The sequence below is a fragment of the Macaca nemestrina genome, chromosome 18, assembly GCF_043159975.1.
Source record: "Macaca nemestrina isolate mMacNem1 chromosome 18, mMacNem.hap1, whole genome shotgun sequence".
In the NCBI taxonomy this organism is placed as follows: domain Eukaryota; kingdom Metazoa; phylum Chordata; class Mammalia; order Primates; family Cercopithecidae; genus Macaca; species Macaca nemestrina.
In genome coordinates, this window is record NC_092142.1 from 10,798,854 (window position 1) to 10,817,656 (window position 18,803).

The following is an 18,803-nucleotide window of genomic DNA, read 5'->3' on the forward strand; positions in this document are numbered from 1 at the left end:
CATTGCATTTCTATATCAAAGTGTCTTACGTACCCACAAAAGTTACAAATTAAAACCGGAAATAAAAAGAAAACCTCATGAAAGTCTAAGAATCAGAGGTCATATAAAACAATCACATAAAGGAAGAAGAGAAAGGAGTCAAATGGCAACACAATATAATTCCATTATACCACAAATACAGTGGAAGACAAGGAAAGAATTTATAAAACAACTAGGTAATAATAATGTGACAGGATCAAAACCTCTCATATTGATATTAACATTGAACATGAACGGATGAAATACTCCACTGAAAAGAGAGACTGATGGAATGGATTTTCAAAACCCATCAACCAAGTATATGCTGCTTACCAGAAACTCATCTTACATGGTAAGACACATTTAGACTCAAGTTGAAGGGGCAGAAAAAGATATTCTGTGCAATGGAAACCAAAATTGAGCAGGAGCAGCTATACATATCTCACATACAATTAGCTTTGAATCAAAAGCAGTAAAGAAAGACAAACATCATTATTTGGGGTCATTTCAAAAAGAGGATATAGCAATCCTAAATATGCATGCACTCAACACTGGGCCACCCAAATTCATTAAATATTACTGTAGTTAAAGAAAGAGATAGACAGCTGAACAATAATGGTAGGGAACAACACCACACTCATACTAGAGAGAAACTGATAATCTGATCCTAAAATTTATATGGAAATTCAAGGGACCCACAATAGCCAAAACAGTCTTCTCCAAGAATAACAAAGTTGGAGGACTTATACATCCTGAATTCCAAACTCCTCACAAATGACAGTAATCAAGATAGTGTGGTACAGACCTATACACAAATGTAATAGAATTGTGAACCCAGAAATATACCTTCTCATTTAAAGTCAATTTGTTTTGTATAAAGGTGTCATAAGAAAGGAAAGTAACGGTGTTTTAAAATTGTGCTGGAACAATTGGATGTCCACATCAGTCATAGAGACCCTAACCCTGTGGCACTAGAGGAATTAAAGACACATACATAGAAATAGAGAGTGTGGAGTGGGCATCAGGGGGCTGACAGCCTTCAGAGCTGAGAGCCACGAACAGAGTTATTTATTGACAGCAAGCCAGTGATAAGCATTGTTTCTATAGATTATAGATTTAACTAAAACAGGAAACAAAGGGATGGGCTCTGGCTAGTTATCTGCAGCAGGAACATGTCCTTAAGGTACAGATTGCTCATACTATTGTTTATGGTTCAGGAATCACTTAAGTGGTTTTCTGCCCTGGGTGGGCCAGGTGTTCCTTGCCCTCATTCTGGTAAACCAACAGCCTTCAGCGTGGGCATCATAGCTATCACGAACATGTCACACTGCTGCAGAGATTTTGTTTATGTCCAGTTTTGGGGCCTGTTTATGGCCAGATTTGGGGGCCTGTTCCCAACATGTCCCCCTTTTTTGTTTTTGCAAGACGATGAAAGCAAAGGTGGCTTTATCACGGTGAGCTGCTTCTCTCAGGAGTCAGGATCTGCATCTGCAGACTATACAAAGACAACACAGATTAAAGGCACAATCATTATTGAAATCACAGAGCCTCCAAGTGTTTTTATCCATTTTAATGGGTTAATAGCTGCTAATCTGTCTGCAGCTCCTTCAAGCACTCTAGCTCCTGGTATTAAGGTTAGGTGTGCCTGGGGTGCTTTAAATATTTGTTCTTTTAATTTTGCAATATCCAAAAACAAGTTTGTAGAGGGTCCTTCTAGATGCCTTTTTATTCTTTCCCAAATTTTGAACCTATTAAGAGCCATTTATAGTTTCCACAAATCCTTGTGTTTAGCTCCTGGAGCAGGCCATATCATTTGAGGTTGAGGTGCCACTATACTGCCATGTTTCCAGATAATAGGAACTCTTGTCATTCTTCTTACCATTTCTGCCATCTGACCACTTTGTTCAGACCAGCTGAACATAGTGTGACCATGGCATGCTGACTGAGAGGTACAATTCATGCTAAACATCCCCTTCAGGGACCAATCAATAATGATTCCATGGGAATCATTGCGCAGCACGTCTGCCTGTTCTGCAATGCAATTGTCCCAAACAAGTACGTTCATTTTTTTGGGCCAGGTCCAATTCTGTTTACAAATAGGACCAGAAGGCACGTGTAACTATGTCATCTAGTAATTATGTCTAGGCACTATTGCCAGCCAAGATTGATAGCGAGGGGGTAGGCAACTAGTGGCCTTTCCCAAACAGATAGGTGAATGTTCAAATCCTAAAGAAATATTCGTAACAGCTCCTTCCTCATGTGGGTGAGACGGACCTCTATCATCTGTAGGACCAAGCATCCAAGAGCTGTCATTAGTGTATACCTCCACTGGGGGGTCCAGCCAAGTTACAGGCTGTAAAAATGGTGGAAAAGGTAAATATGCCCAATGACTATAATTGTTGTCTGTGTCAGCCCTTGCTAAAGGAATACTCAGGGCAGTGGTGGTCACCGCTGTCATAGCTATCATTAAATTACTCATTGTGACTGGTTGTCCCACTTTCTTCAGGTTTTCTTCTGCCATCTGTGACAGCTTCTTGATCTGTCCCCAGGTAGGTGGCTGCATTCAACAGGTGTTGCTTGTGACAGTTGGGGTCCTCCTCAGTGTCAGTCTCAACATGACTGCAACTGGTGGGTCTTTGAGATCCTCCCAAAACGTCTTCCTGAGTATCTGGCTCATAGTAAGGCTTTAGGTGTCTCAGTGGCACCCAGATTGGCTGTTGATTCGGTCCTGGCAAAACACAAGCATAACCTCTACCCCAAGTTATTAATTTACTTGGGGTAAAATAATTAGTTTCCCAATTTTTTGTTATCGGATCTCTCCACCAAACCAGTTGTTCTGCTTCTGTCTTTGCAGCTGGTTTCTGTAAGTGCTGTTCAGCTGCTGATAGCATCTGGCCTTTAGGAAGGCTCAAAAAATTTAGTTGATAATGCTAGATTCAATTGCATATGTGGTGTCCTGTAGTCCCTGTTTCCCCACTTTTGCTTTTGCAACTGCTGTTTCAGGGAGAGATTCATTCATTCCACAGTGGGTTGTCCTTGAGAGTTACATGGGATGCCAGTAATGGGTTTAATATTCCATATAGAGAAAAATATAGGTAGAGCTTGGTTAGTGTAGCCTGGGGCGTTTTCCATTGTAATAGAGACTGGAATGCCCGTCACCGCAAAACACTGCAAAGGTGACATTTAACACAGGCAAAAGACTGTCCTGATTGGCATGTAGCCCAGACAAAGTGAGAAAAGGTATCTACACATACATGCACATAAGCTAGTCTCCCAAATGAGAACATGGGTGACATCCATTTGCCAAAGACAATTAGGTTCCAGTCTGCAAGGATTAACTCCTCCTGTAAAAGATGAGGAATGTACCATTTGGCAAGTTGGGCATCGCTGGATAATAGCTTTAGCTTCTTTCCAGGTAATGCTATATCTGCGTTTGAGACCAGAGGCATCAACATGGGTTAAATTGTGAAAGTGTCTGGCATTAGATATTGCAGTAGCAACTAGGCAATCAGCCATTTGATTCCCTGCAGTCAAAGGTCCTGGAAGAGGTATATGAGTCCTAATGTGAGTGATGTAAAAGGGTGCATTCTACTCCTAACTGCTGTTTGCAGTTGGGAAAATAGTCAGTTGTTCATCTATATGAAATCATAACTGAGCGTTTTCAATTAATTGTGTGGAATGAACCACCTATGAAGAATCAGAAATCACATTAATAAGTATATCAAAAGCGGTCAATACCTCAATTATAGCTACAAGCTCTGCTTTTTGAGCTGAAGTATAGGGTGTCTGAAAAACTTTACCTTTCAAGCCAGAATAAGAAATTTACCATTACTAGATCCATCTGTGAAGACATTTTGAGCACCCTCAGTTGGCTTAAATTTAGTTATTTTAGGGAGAATCCAATTAAATTTCAAAATTTTCAAAAATTGGAACAGTTTTGTTTTAGGAAAATGGTTATTGAGAATACCCACAAAGTTAGCTAAATGGGTTTGCCAAGTAGGACTATTTATAAAAGCTTGCTGTATTTGTGCCTTCATAAGAGGGGCAGTAATTTTTCCAGGATTATATCCATGTAATTTAACAATCCGAGTTCTCTCATTTCCTTTCATAATAGCGATTTGATCTAAATGAGGAGTTAGAGTCCGTGAATTAGTATGTGGAAGAAAAAACCACTCTGCAAGATCGTGCTCTTAAGCAGTAACACCAGTAGGTGAATCTGAGTTGAAAAAATTAGCAAATCTAGAGTCTTCTCTGGATCTTTTCTACTTATTTGAGCCTTATGCATGTGCTTCTCAATTAGCTGTAACTGTCTCAGCCTCCTTTGTTAATTGCTGAGGGCTACTGAGACTAGGATCTCCTCTAAGGATAGAAAACAGATTACTCATGGCATAGGTAGAAATGCCTAGAGCAGGTTATATCCAGTTAATGTTCCCTAGTAATTTTTGAAAGTAATTTTTGAAACATTTAATGTTTTCAATTGATCTCTACGTATGGTTACTTTCTGTGGCACTATTGTGTCATTTACTAAGGTCCCCAAGTAGGAGTAAGGAGCAGTAGTCTGAATTTTGTCAGGAGTTATAGTTAAACCAGCGTAAGCAATCGCAGTTTGCACGTGATCATAAGATTGGAGTAATAATTCTCGAGTGGGGTCAGCACAAAGTATATCATCCATATAATGAATAATGTAACACTGTGAACATTGTTTATGAGTAGATTCAATTGTTTGCCCTACATACGTCTGGCAAATTGTTGGACTGTTTAACATGCCTTGTGGCAACACTTTCCAATGAAAACGCTTAGCAGGCTGCAGGTTGTTTAGTGCAGGAATTGTAAATGCAAACCATTCAAAGTCTTGCTCAGCTAAGGGGATAGTAAAGAAACAGTCTTAAATCTATGACTGTTAAAGGCCAGTTTTCCAGAATCATAGCAGGAGAAGGCAATTCTGGCTTTAATGCCCCCATAGGTTGTATAACTGATTTAATGGCCTTGAAGTCAGTTAACATTCTCCATTTACCTGATTTTTTCTTAATTATGAAAAATGGAGAATTCCAAGGGGAAATTGTTGGAGCTATGTGTCCTTTTTCTAATTGTTCAGTAACTAAGTCCTCTAAAGCCTCCAGTTTCTCTTTGATCAGCGGTCATTGTTCTATCCAAATTGGCTTATCTGTTAACCATTTTAAAGTATAGGTTCTGGAGGCTTAACAATGGCCGCCATCAAAAATGATATCCTAAACCTTGGCGGAAACTTTGTCTTTCCGCTTGAAGCGGTTCCTTCAAACCTTGCAAAATTTTTCCAGCCCCATACCAGGGACATACTCCGTTTCGTATATCATATGTTGACTTTAAGGGCTATATAATTGCTCTGGAATTAGAATTTGTGCTCCCTATTGTTGTAATAAATCTCTCCCCCATAAATTTATAGGTATAGAAGTTACAATTGGTTGAATAGTCCCAGGTTGTCCATTGGGCCCTTCACAATGCAAGATACAACTACTTTGATATACTTTCGGTGCTTTACCAGCTTCAACTGTGTTAAATTGAGCAGTTTGAATTGGCCACGCAGACAGCCAGTGCTGTAGAGAAATGAATGAAATGAAATATCCGTTCCTGTGTCTACCAAACCTTTGAACATCTTTCTCTGAATAGTTATTTCACAGATAGGACATTTGTCAGTAATTTGATTCACCCAGTAAGCTGCTTTGCCGTGTTTATTTGTGTTTCCAAATCCTCCTGTTCGTTTAGTTTCGCTTTTCCCCATTTCCACATACGGCACAATCAGGAGCTGTGCTATATGCTCTCCTGGCTCTGCTTTCCAGGGAACAGAAGTAGATATAACAATCTGAATTTCCCCATTGTAATCTGAATTAATGACTCCTGTATGTACTTGCACTCCTTTTAAATTTAAACCAGAGGCCGGGCACAGTGGCTCACGCCTGTAATCTCAACACTTTGGGAGGCTGAGGTGGGCGGATCATGAGGTCAGGAGATCAAGACCATCCTGGCTAACATGGTCTTGATCTCTACTAGAGATCTACTAGTAGAACTCCATCTCTACTAGAAATACAAAAAGTTAGCCGGGCGTGGTGGTGGGCATCTGTAGTCCCAGCTACTCAGGAGGCTGAGGCAGGAGAATGGCGTGAACCCGGGAGGCGGAGCTCTCAGTAAGCCGAGACCTTGCCACTGCACTCCAGCCTGGGTGACAGAGCGCAACTTCGTCAAATAAATAAATAAATTTAAACTAGACCTACCTAGAAGTAATCCTACCGTCCTGACTGCTGGCATCATCTAACTGGAGACAGTAACATTCTTTAACAGTCTATTACAAAAAGAGAACCTGGTCTATATTGATTAATAACTTGTTTAAATTCTTTAAGTATTTTAAAAGGAAAAGGCTCAAAAGCAGCTGTAGTATTTCCCTGTTGATCTGCGTGGTGTATTCTAACAGGGAACTGCGAAGCCTCTGTATCATCCTCTTGTCTAGCTTACTGAATTCCTGAATAGAACTGAGAGTGGTCGCTTGAGGCGCTGCCTGAACAGTTACTGTGGCAACTACTTTTCACCCACTGTCCTCTGGAAAAGAAAGATCTGGAGGGTCAGGCCACTCTTTTTCTTCAAAATAATGAGGAGGTACAGAAGGGTAGGGACAAACCTCTCCCTCCTTTGCTGCTTTAGCTTTAGCTGCTCAACAGACCTGCTCTGTCACGTCTTATGTTACTTTGTTATACCCTCCTTCCTCCTCATCAGTGCGAAAAGGTTCCAAGGTGGAACGAACCAGAGCCCACACTTGTCCCATTGTGTTATCCTGATGCTTCTAAGCTCCACTTCTTACTCACCACAGGGATTGCTTAAGAGTACTCGGGTGTCCTCCAGCGTAGTTCCACGTTCTCCAACCATTGCTCTGGCGACCCTTCAACCTGGGTTCAAGCCCCACATATGGGCACCACTTGCTGAGACCAGCTCAGTCAGGGAGACCCTAACCCAGCGACACTAAAGGAATTAAAGACACATAGAAATATAGAGTGCAGAGTGGGAATTGGGGCTGACAGCCTTCCTAGCTGAGTGCCACAAACACAGTTTTATCCACATATTTATTTACAGCAAGCCAGTGATAAGCATTGTTTCTATAGATTATAATTTAACTAAAACGGGAAACAAAGGGGTGGGCTCTGGCTAGTTATCTGCAGCAGGAACATGTCTTTAAGGCACAGATGGCTCATGCTGTTGTTCACGGTTCTGGAACACCTTAAGGGATTTTCCGCCCTGGGTGGGCCAGGTGTTCCTTGCCCTTATTCTGGTAAACCAACAACGTTCAGTGTGGGCGTCATAGCCATCACAATCATGTCACAGTGCTGCAGAGATTTTGTTTATGTCCAGTTTTGGGGCCTGTTTATGGCCAGATTTGGGGGTCTGTTTCCAACAGACCCCTATCTCTCACCATATGCAAAACTTAACGAAAATGGATCAAAAACCTAAATATAAGCACTTACAAAACTTCAAAATTCTTAGGACCTTGGATTAGGCTGTGATATCTTTGCTAAAAACACATGTAAATGTGTTTTCAAATCTTTAGAAATTATGCTTTATGAAAATTTTACACTGTTTTCAAAGCATGCCATCAAGGAATGGGAAAGATAATCCATAGAATATGAGGGAAAGTTTATAAATTATATCTTATAACGGACTTAATCTAAAATATATAAGGAACTCTTACAAGCCAGTAATAAAAAGGCAAATAACACAGTTTTTAAATTCTCAAAGAATCTGCATAGACATTTATCTAAAGAAGATGCACAAGCCTCCAAGAAGTACATGAAAAGATGCTCAACATCATTAGCCATCAGGTAAATGCAAATCAAAATAGCAATAAGGCACCACATCAGTTGCAACAGGATAACTATACTAAGACAAACAGATAAAAAGTGTTGGTGAAAAGGGTGTTAAAATTGGAACTCTCATTCACTGCTGGTGTGAGTGTAAGTTGTTCCAGACATTTTGGAAAACAGTCTTGGTAGTTTCTCAGAAGGTTAAATCTAGAGTTACCACATGACCAAATAATTCTGCTGCTAGGTGTATAGAACAAAGAAACATGAAAACATTATGTACACATAAAAACTTGTACATGAATGTTTTTATCAATTTTTTTTTTTCTTTTTTTTTTGCGACTGTTTCGCTCCTGTGTTCCAGGCTAGCGTGCAATGGCTCAGTCTTGGCTCACTGCAACCTCTGCCTCCCGGGTTCAAGTGATTATCCCACCTCAGCCTCCTGAGTAGCTGGGATTACAGGCACCTATCACCATGCCCGGCTAATTTTTTTTTTTTTTTTTGTGGTATTTTTAGTAGAGACGAGATTTCACCATGTTGGCCAGGCTGGTCTTGAACTCCTGACCTCAAGTGATCCACCCGCCTCGGCCTCCCAAACTGCTGGGATTACAGGCGTGAGCCACTGTGCCTAGCCAGAAATCTTTAAAGGTAGTCAGTTCCATGCAATTGTGAAGCAGAGTCAGATCTTTAAAAAAAAAAAAAAAAACACCTTAATATTAAATAATGTAGAAACAATAATGTAAATTAAGGTTTTAATATGTCATGTATAACTAATGTAAATGGATTAAATTCTGTTGAAAGACATTAGGTGAAAATTTTTGGGTATTACAAGAAACAAATTGATAAAAAAAAGTTAAAGGTAGGCCGGGTGTGGTGGCTCACATCTGTAATCCCAGCACTTTGGGAGGCTAAAGTGGGCAAATCACCTGAGATCGGGAGTTTGAGACCAGCCTGACCAGCATTGAGGAACCCCATCTGTATTAAAAATACAAAACTAGCCAGGCGTGGTGCCACACGCCTGTAATCCCAGCTACTCGAGAGGCAGGAGAATCACTTGAACCCTGGAGGCAGAGGTTGTGATGAGCCGAGATCGCACCATTGCACTCCAGCCTAGGCAACAAGAGTGAAACTCCGTCTCAAAAAAAAAAAAAAAAGTTAAAGGTAAAGGATGGTCAACATCATATTCAGTAGAATTTACATCATCATAAAACAGATGAAAAGTACAGATTAGATTATTTTATGATTTTAAAATGAAGTTAACAGTGAGGATACAGCCAAGCAATTGTACATCTGAGGGAAAAATGAAAATAAGTCCTTTCCTCTATGTGCTAAAATAAATTCTAGATGGATTAAGGACTTAAATTGTAAAAGACTTGAGAAAATATAATTAAAACTTGAGAAAATATAATTCATCTTTTGCAGTGTGTTTATAGGACAGTGTTTCCATCTCAAAGATCTGTGAGTTTTGCTTTATGTGACAGCAAAGAATTCAAGTTGGCTAAAGAGAGGAGTTCTGGTGATGGTAGGGATCCCCAATTAGTTTGGGTGTTTATTTTTTATTCTCAGCAATGAATTCAACTTCACTAAACAGTTTCAATGATAGGCAAACTATATAGTTAGAAATATTTAACTTACTTGCACCTTTTATTGGCAGTTTTGCTTGTCTCCCCTAAGCATTCTCATGCAGGCGTTTTCCAGGTGAAATACCTCTCCTCAGAGCCGTAAGTTTAACCAGTTACGAAGTATGTAATGTTAATGACCATTTAGTTCATGTTTTTTATGAAGTTTAACAATAATGTACTCTGAGCTGGCACTCTGCAGTCCTACTGTATATTGTAATAATTGCACAGCTGTGGTATAGCACCATGTCCTTAAATGACTTACATCAGTGAAAGGCTTCTTTACCACCAGTAGGCTTCACTATTTCACACAACATCATGGGGTAGAGAAGGATGTCACAAGGAAGAGAGATGAAACTTTAACCATAAAAGAAAAAAAATATTTAATTTGACTATATGAAAATTAGGAAGAGCCTGATAAGACACCTGTAATTCATATAACAAAGGATTGACGAAGGAATTTGTTTTTGTTTTTGGTTTTTGTTTTTTTAAGACAACGTCCAACTCTGTTTCCCTGGCTAAAGTACAATGATGTGATCTCAGCTCACTACAACCTCCACCTCCTGGGTTCAAGTGGTTCTCTTGCCTCATCCTCCCAAGTAGCTGGGAATACAGGCGTGTGCCACCACGCCCAGCAAATTTTTGTAGTTTTTAGTAGGGACAGGGTTTCACCCTGTTGGCCAGGGTGGTCTCGAACTCGCCTCAGGTGATCCATTCACGTCAGCCTCCCAAAGTGCTGGGATTACAGGCGTGAGCCACCACACCTGGCTGGAATATGGTTTATAATATGTTAAGTATGCTTTAAAAATGAGAGAGGAAAAACACCCCAAGAAGTCATGAGCAGGAAATAACCAGGAATTTTTACAGACAAGTAAACATAGCTAATAAACATAGGAAAAGATGACAGTAATTAGGGAAAGGCAAATTAAGACAATGAGAGCTAATTCTTTATCCAAGTAGATTGACTAAAATCAAGTCTGGCAGTACCAAGGGTTCAAGAGGATGTGGCTCAGTGGTAACTCTTATATATTGACTGTATAGATGCAAACTGGTAGAACTGCTCCAGGAAATAATTTGGCTTTCTTGAAAAGTTGAACATAGATACCTTATTAGTATCCAGAAATTCACCCAGGAAATGCTTACACATAAGCACCTTGAGACAGAAGTGTTCAGAATAGTGTTGTTGTGTCAGAACATCAACAAGAACTGGAGATGTAATCCCAGCACTTTGGGAGGCTGAGGCATGAGGATCACTTGAGTCCAGGAGTTTCAGACTAGCCTGGGCAACATAGTAAGACCCAGTATCCACAAAATTTTTTTTACAAATTAGCCAAGTGTGGTGGTGCATGCCTGTAATCCCAGCCTCTTAGGAGGCTGAGGTGGGAGGATAGCTTGAGCCTGGGAGGTTGAAGCTGCCGTGAGCCATGCTGCACTCCAGCCTGGGTAACACAGCAGCAACACCCTGTCTCAAAAAAAAAAAAAAAAAGCAACTAGAGGTGACCCAAAGATCTTTCACAAATGATCAGATAAACAAATTTTGGAATATCTGTCTAATGAATTATTACAGTGCAAAGAAGAACATGAATTATTGCTATACAGAAGCACATGGATGAATTTTATACATATAACTGAAAAAACAAGTATTAGCTATAATTTGCTCAACAAAATTAAACAGTATATTTGTTTACATATGACATTTATGATGAAACTGTAGAAAAAGTAATAGAATTATAAACTAAGTTTAGGAAACTTCATCAGGATGGAGAAGAGGTGCAAGGGGCATTGTTTGGAGAAACATGAGTAAATGCAGGTTACTGATAGTATTCTACTTATTTGTTGTGGGTGTTTCAAAGATGTTCACTTTATTATACTTTGTAATTAACACATATTACAAGTCTTTTGTATGCATCAAATGTAGAGGTACTTTTTTACTCTAGAGCTTAAATTCCAGCACTTTTTACTAGTTTGGGCCTTTTCCAAAGGCCCTTAGAAGGGCCATAGTAACAATATGTTCGCGTGGTTGGACGTTTTCATCAGATTTACAATAGTAAGATATTTTAAGTATAGTCATTTAAGACCCCTGTCTCTCTTCACCTTGATTTCTTCTTTGTGTCAGCTGGCAGTAGAGTGGTTTCAGGCATTTTGTGATTGGTGGCTTTGTTTGTGTTTAGTGGGATGTGTTTGTGATTCAGAGTCATTTCTGGATGTAGGTAATTATAGCCTGTCAGCCTGATTGTGTTGGGAATGTGGTCTTTGGTGCCTGGCACATGTAATATGTGAGTATTAGAGAAGCCAAAGTTTGAAATTTATGAAACCAGAGGTAATCAGGAAAAAATTCCCAATTATCTGATGTTTAAAATTTTAAGTATAGGATTTCGTTCTTATCAATTTCCAGTCAAAACAGCACTTTTCTCCTGTCAGAAATAACAACATAGCACATTCAATTATAAATTCACCATATTTTTATTTTCTTTTTTTTATAGGAATCCTGCTTTTTTTTTTTTTCTTTTTCTTTCTTTGAGACAAGGTCTCGCTCTGTCACCCATGCTGGAGTGCAGTGGTGCAATCACAGATCACGGCAGTGTCTAATTCCTGGGCTCAAGTGAACCTCCTGCATCAGCCTCCTCAGTAGCTGGGACCACAGGCATGTGCCACACTTGGTTGAATTCTCCCTTTAAAATAATATAAGAATGGGCCAGGCGCAGTGGCTCAAGCCTGTAATCCCAGCACTTTGGGAGGCCGAGACGGGCGGATCACGAGGTCAGGAGATCGAGACCATCCTGGCTAACACGGTGAAACCCCATCTCTACTAAAAAATACAAAAAACTAGCCGGGTGAGGTGGCGGGCGCCTGTAGTCCCAGCTACTCGGGAGACTGAGGCAGGAGAATGGCGTGAACCCGGGAGGCGGAGCTTGCAGTGAGCTGAGATCCGGCCACTGCACTCCAGCCTGGGCGACAGAGCGAGACTCCGTCTCAAAAAAAAAAAAAAAAAAAAAAAAAAAAAATATATATATATATATATATATATATATATATATATATATATATAAATAAAAGAATGTTTTTATTTGTAGGACACAAAACTGTAGCAGTGTCTTCAGGCAAAGCTGCTAGTTTTATGCATCATGATTATCAGTTTTAGCAAATACATCATTAAACCATGCTAGAGAAAAGATTTGATTTGTTCATTTTCTTTGGAAAATAGTACAAGAATTGTATTCACGAAGAGACAATCAAATAATACACAGTCCTATAGGAAAAATATAATTATATAGGCACATTAGGGTCTTAATTAATGAAGAGTGTTCTTCTGTTTTTCTGGATTTATTTAGTATACATATCAGGTTTGTTTGTTTGTTTAAGACAGAGTCTCGCTCTGTAGCCCAGGCTGGGGTACAGTGGCACTATCTTGGCTCACTGCAACCTCTGCCTCCTGAGTTCAAGTGATTCACTTGCCTCAGCCTCCCAGAAGGTGGGATTACAGGCATGTGCCACCACGCCTGGCTAAGTTTTGTATTTTTAATAGAGATGGTGTTTTGCCCTGTTGGCCAGGCTGGCCTGAACTCCAGACCTCAGGTGATCCACCTACCTTAGCATTCCAAAGTGCTAGGATTACAGGCGTGAGCCACTGAGCCCGGTTAGTTGGCTTGTTTATTTAAGCTGGTATGTTATGTATCTTAGTGCTTGTTTTATTTTATTTTATTTTTTTTGAGACCATCTCACCCTGTTGCCCAGGCTGGAGTATAGTGGGGCGATGTTGGCTCACTGCAACGTCCACCTCCCAGGTTCAAGTGATTCTTGTGCCTCAGCCTCCCGAGTAGCTTGGGATTACAGGTGCATGCCACCATGCCTGGCTAATTTTTGTATTTTTAGTAGAGACAGGGTTTCATCACGTTGGCCAGACTGGTCTCGAACTCCTGACTGCAAATAATTCTTCCGCCTCGGCCTCCCAAAGTGCTGGGATTACAGGCATGAGCCACGACACCCGGCCACATTTATTTTAGAAACTTGAACATTAGGAAATCTTAAACAGATGCCATTATGTATAGAAAATGGAATGTTTTATACAAAACTTTTTTTTTTGTTTTTATGAATTAGTACAATTTAATCTTTAGATTATTTAAACTCTGGCTTACCTTGATGAGTAAATAGTGAATGGTTATGGCACTGAGGTGATATAACAAGAAGTGGCTAGATAAAACTATCAAGTAGAGGCTTACTAGCAATACAGATTTTGAATTTATATAGTTTTGATTTATAGAAACAATAGAAATGATTTCTGTTTTCAGTGACATGAAAATGGATATAATTTTCATTAAGGTGATTATCTGGAGAGACAGTATCAATGTTATTTTAATATTCTAAATAAATAACTTTATTTCAGTAGTAAATAACTTTTATTCGCTAGAGGAATGCACTTAAATATGATGTCTTAAATTCCAGGATATGAAAGATGGCAAGTCCAGATAGAATTAAACGGAAGATATTAAAAGCAAAAAAAACAATGCCCCTAAGTTGCCGGAAGCAAGTAGAGATGCTGAATAAGTCCAGGAATGTTGAAGCACTGAAAACAGCAGCAATTGGGAGTAATGTTCCAAGTGGTAATCAGCGTTTCAGTCCTAGTGTCGTAACTACCAAATGTAGCCCTTCTGAAAATGGTGCATCCTCATTGGACTCTAATAAAAATTCAATATCAGAGAAAAGTAACGTATTCTCTCAGAATTGCATAAAACCAGTAGAAGAAATCATTCATTCAGAAACAAAATTGGAACAAGTTGTTTGTTCGGACCAAAAGCCAAGTAAAACAACAGATTCCCCCAGCAAAGTCTTCATAGAAGAGGCAAAAGATTCACTGAACATTTCTGAAAATGATTCTGAGTGTCAGACAAATGTAACAAGATCCCTTTTTGAGCATGAAGGGGCTTGTAGTCTGAAGTCCAGTTGCTGTCCACCCAGTGTATTGAGTGGTGGTGTTCAGATGCCAGAGTCTACAGTAACCAGTACCGTGGATGATAAAACTGACCAGATGGTTTTCCATTTAGAAACAAACTCCAATTCAGAATCACATGGTAAAAGGCAAGGTGACAGCATTTTATGTTCAGAAGACTCAGGTTTTGTGCCTGTTGAGAAAACACCTAATTTAGTGAATTCAGTCACTTCTAACCACTGTGCTGATGATATTTTGAAAACCAATGAGTGTAGTAGAAACTGTCCTTCCAGTATTTCAAATTGTGAAAGTGCAGACTCAACATGGCAGTCATCACTTGACACTAATAACAACAGTAAGTATATACTTATGCACCTTTTAGAAAAATTAAAATAGTCACTTTTCCTTGGGGGATTTTAAAGTCTCAAATATACGAACAAGTAGAATATAGACAGGAAAAAGGTAAATGATGACAACAATATCACAGTATCTTGTTTCTGAAGCATTCTTGGTGAGGTGGGGGACAGGTATCCACTATATTAAAAGGGTAATTATTGCAAAGAAGGAATCAATCACTTTTCCTTAAGTACAAAATATCAAAAGTGGTTTATAGCCATTATTTGGTTCATTTCATATACATCTCTTCTTATTTTGAAGTTTTATTAGATTAAGAAGGAGGCTAGTTTAAAGAGAGTGGGTTTTAAAAATTGTTGGTAACCCTATTTCTTTCTTTTTTTTCTTTTTTTTTTTCTTTTTTGAGATGGAGTCTTGCTCTGTCGCCCAGGCTGGAGTGCAGTGGCGCAGTCTCGGCTCACTCCAACCCCCACCTCCCAGGTTCAAGTGATTCTCCTGCCTCAGCCTCCTGAGTAGCTGGGATTACAGGTGGGCACCACTACGCCTGGCTAAGTTTTTTTTTTTTTTTTTGTATTTTTAGTAGAGATGGGGTTTCACCGTGTTGGTCATGCTGGTCTCGAACTCCTGACCTCGTGATCCACCCACCTTTGCCTGTCAAAGTGCTGGGATTACAGGCGTGAGCCACTACACCCAGCCAACCCTATTTCTTTCTGTAGAATTGACCTGTAAATCACATGCTAAGTATAAGATGATAGATAATATATTCACATGTGTATATATGTGTGTGTAGAGAAAGAGAAGCACCCCAAATAGTAAAATGAAGTCCTTGGGTTATAACATCATTAAAATAGCAAAAGTGAATTTCATTTGAAGTAGGGTGTTTTGTTAATGAAATAGAAAAAAACTGATTTAATGCTATAAATGTTGTGTTCTTGTCTAGACTACAGAATGGTCTTTTAACAAGATGAATTTAAAATTACTTAAAAATAATAACAGTATCATCTATTTAAAATATGTATAATACAACTGGCTGGGTGCGGTGGCTCATGCCTGTAATTGCAGCACTTTGGAAGGCCAAGGCAGGAGGATCGCTTAAGCTCTCCAGACCAGCCTGGGCAACAGATCCAAGACCTTGTCTCTTTAAAAAAAAAAAAAAAAAAAAAAAAAACACGCACTGTGCCTAGCAACTATAATCCCAGCACTTTGGGAGGACAAGGCAGGTGGATTATCTGAGGTCAGGAGTTCAAGACCAACCTGGCCAACATGGCGAAACCCCGTCTCTACTAAAAATACGAAAAAAATTAGCCAGGCATGGTGGGGGGCACCTATTATCCCAGCTACTCAGGAGACTGAGACAGGAGAACTGCTTGAACCTGGAGGGGCGGAAGTTGCATTGAGCGGAGATCGCGCCACTTTACTGTAGTGTGGGCGACAAGAGCGAGACTCCTTCTCAAAATGAAAAAAGAGTACCTTTATATAAAATAACGTAGAACCACTTAAGTCACTATAAATAGAGAATTAAATGCCATAATTTGTTAAGTTTTTGTTCGTATATTTGTATTGAATTATTAAGTAAGATTGAAGGGACAGTGTGTCTGAGACCAGAACCCTACCTAAGATAACTCATTTTTTTTTAAGATTAGTTTGTGGGTATGTTTTTATTCAATTGAACATTCTAAAAAATGCTGCAGTGTCACATTTTAGTTTTTCCATTTGCTCAGAGGGTCTCTAAGTTAGAGAATTCCTATTTCCTTCTCTTTTTTTCTTCCTTGAAACGGGGTCTCACTGTGTTGCCCAGGCTGGAGTGCAGTGGTCGAGGTGCTCACTGCCACCTCAACTTCCCAGGCTCAAGCAATCCTCTCACCTGAGCCTCCTGAGTAGCTGAGACTACAGGCATGTCCCACCATACCCAGCTAATTTTAAATTTTCTGTAGAGATGAATTTTCACTATGTTGCCCAGGCTGGTTTTGAACTCCTGGCCTTAAGCCATCATCCCTCCTTAGCCTCCCAGAGTGCTGGGATTACAGACATGAGCCACCACGATGAACTTGTTTTTTTCTTTAAAATATCTTTCTAATTTTTCCATCTCCTCAAGGCCATTATCAAAAGAAGAGGATGTTTTCAGAAAACAAAGAAAATGTTAAACGCATGAAAACTTCAGAGCAAATTAATGAAAATATTTGTGTAAGTTTGGAAAGGCAAACAGCATTCCTGGAACAGGTAAAATATTGGGGCTTAAATAAAACTTTTACTTTTGATTAGTAAAACATGGTAAAAGTTAATTATCTGGTCTCCACAATGACATAACACAGACAACTTTGACTTGATGCAAAGCTGGTGTGTGAAAGCCAAGTTATCAGACAGACTGGGGAGAGAGAATTATTTACATCACCAAACAGCTCTGGTTTCTTGAAAATGTTCTCATGCAGAATAACCTAGGGATCATGTGTAGGTAGAGTCCTGTTGCAAAAAGAGAATGGGCTTTCAGTCAATATTACACTCAGATTTGTCTGTAAGTCAGACACTGCATGACCTTCAGCTTTGTTAAACAATCCAGTGTCTTTTGTACTAGTCATGGGGTTCTTAGATCTGCAGCTATATCCGTTAGTAGATCTCACCACAACCCAGAAGACTCAACCTGAAAGTCCATTGCAAAGTCCCTCTGCATTCAGGTTTCCTTGCCCTATTTTCCAAACTTAAACGGATATGGTGCATTATCTGACATTTTGCTTTATAGCATCATTAAATACACTTCTTGCTTTCATTGTGGCCTCATTTTACCTCATTGTACTACAGTCTCAATATGTGTCTGATCAATTTTTAGCTGAAGTGTAGCGTGTTTCAGTTCTAGTAGAATGGCTATACTCAGGATGGGTTCTGATGACCATGTTTTCCTATTTCGCTACCACTAGAATGCCACCACTATAAATCATTATGTGGTAGACTAATGTCTCCCAGCTGTAATGGACCAAAATGTCCCCATCCAAACTGCCCTGCAACTGTTTCAGAAACAGAAACACTACTTTTGAAAACAGACCATTACAATTACATAGTTACATATGCTATGAATGTGTATTCTTCACCTAATAATAAGGGAAAATAAAGAGAAAGACTTATGCAGAACCAGCTTAAAGGGTGAGTCGGCAGTTTTTCCCGGTCTACCTTTTGGTTTTCTTCAAAGAAGACCAAAGGAGACACAATAAAAAATATGTAAGTGTTCTGTTGTTGGCAGGGAAAGGGTAGAAGTATGGTAAGCATAGATCCTAGCCCTAAGGACCATGTTATTCAAGAAGAAGGTTGGGGATTCCAGCTGTGTCTTGTTTCCAGTAATTAGTAGCTGAAGTGAGAAGTAAGTTTGTGTTTGTTCATTTGTTTGAGGCAGAGTCTCACTTTGTCACCCAGACTGGAGTGCAGTGGCACAGTCTTGGCTCAGTGCTACCTCCCCCTCCTGAGTAGTTGGGACTAAGGTGTGCACTAGCACGCCCAGCTAATTTTTTGTGTGTATTTTTAGTAGAGACAGGTTTTGCCACGTTGGCCAGGCTGGTCTTGAACTGCTGATCTCAAGTGATCTGCCCGCCTCAGCCTCCCAAAGTGCTGGGATTACAGGTGTGAGCCACCGCACCCAGCCAGAAGTAAGTTCTGATGTGTACATAACCATCTCTAAATAGCTAGCTTTTCCTCACTTCTTATTCCTGTCCAAACAGTTATCTCTCTAAACCATATCTATATGTTTACTTTGTTTGAATCTCAATGAGATAGCCCTCCCCATCATTCTGACATTGTTCTCCCCTACTGAAAGAGTCCTACAGTGATCGTTTCTTAGCCTTTTGAGGTTTCATAAGGAGCATGGCCTGGTTAATTCCAGTTAAATTACTGAAGAGGAAGGGTTTTTCCTTTACAGTCTTAAGTTATTCACTCTACCCACTATCTCAGAAAGTTGGCACAGATTGGAGATAAGTTTATACTTTCTCCAAACTTCAGGCCAGTTTGGCTGCCATCTCCGCTTTGAAGCCAAGACTTCAATCTGATTCCCTGTTGATGGGCATATTACCATTGGTAAAAACA

General features: G+C 39.7%; 1 protein-coding gene across 4 annotated transcripts in view; it reads left to right on the forward strand.

Moving 5' to 3' along the window:
• LOC105467783 (activating transcription factor 7 interacting protein 2) overlaps window positions 1-18,803 on the forward strand; it is a 104,424-nt gene that overhangs the window by 44,511 nt on the left and 41,110 nt on the right. For 3 of the 4 annotated variants that reach the window (XM_071084111.1, XM_011717501.3, XM_011717496.3), the window contains exons 2-3: window positions 13,901-14,739; window positions 16,834-16,958. In XM_071084111.1, the coding sequence (XP_070940212.1) occupies window positions 13,911-14,739; window positions 16,834-16,958 (954 nt within the window). In that variant the 5' untranslated portion in view covers window positions 13,901-13,910. Of the gene's footprint in view, window positions 1-6,153; window positions 7,860-13,900; window positions 14,740-16,833; window positions 16,959-18,803 lie in introns of those variants that run through there. The other variant, XM_011717498.3, reaches the window with a different exon arrangement.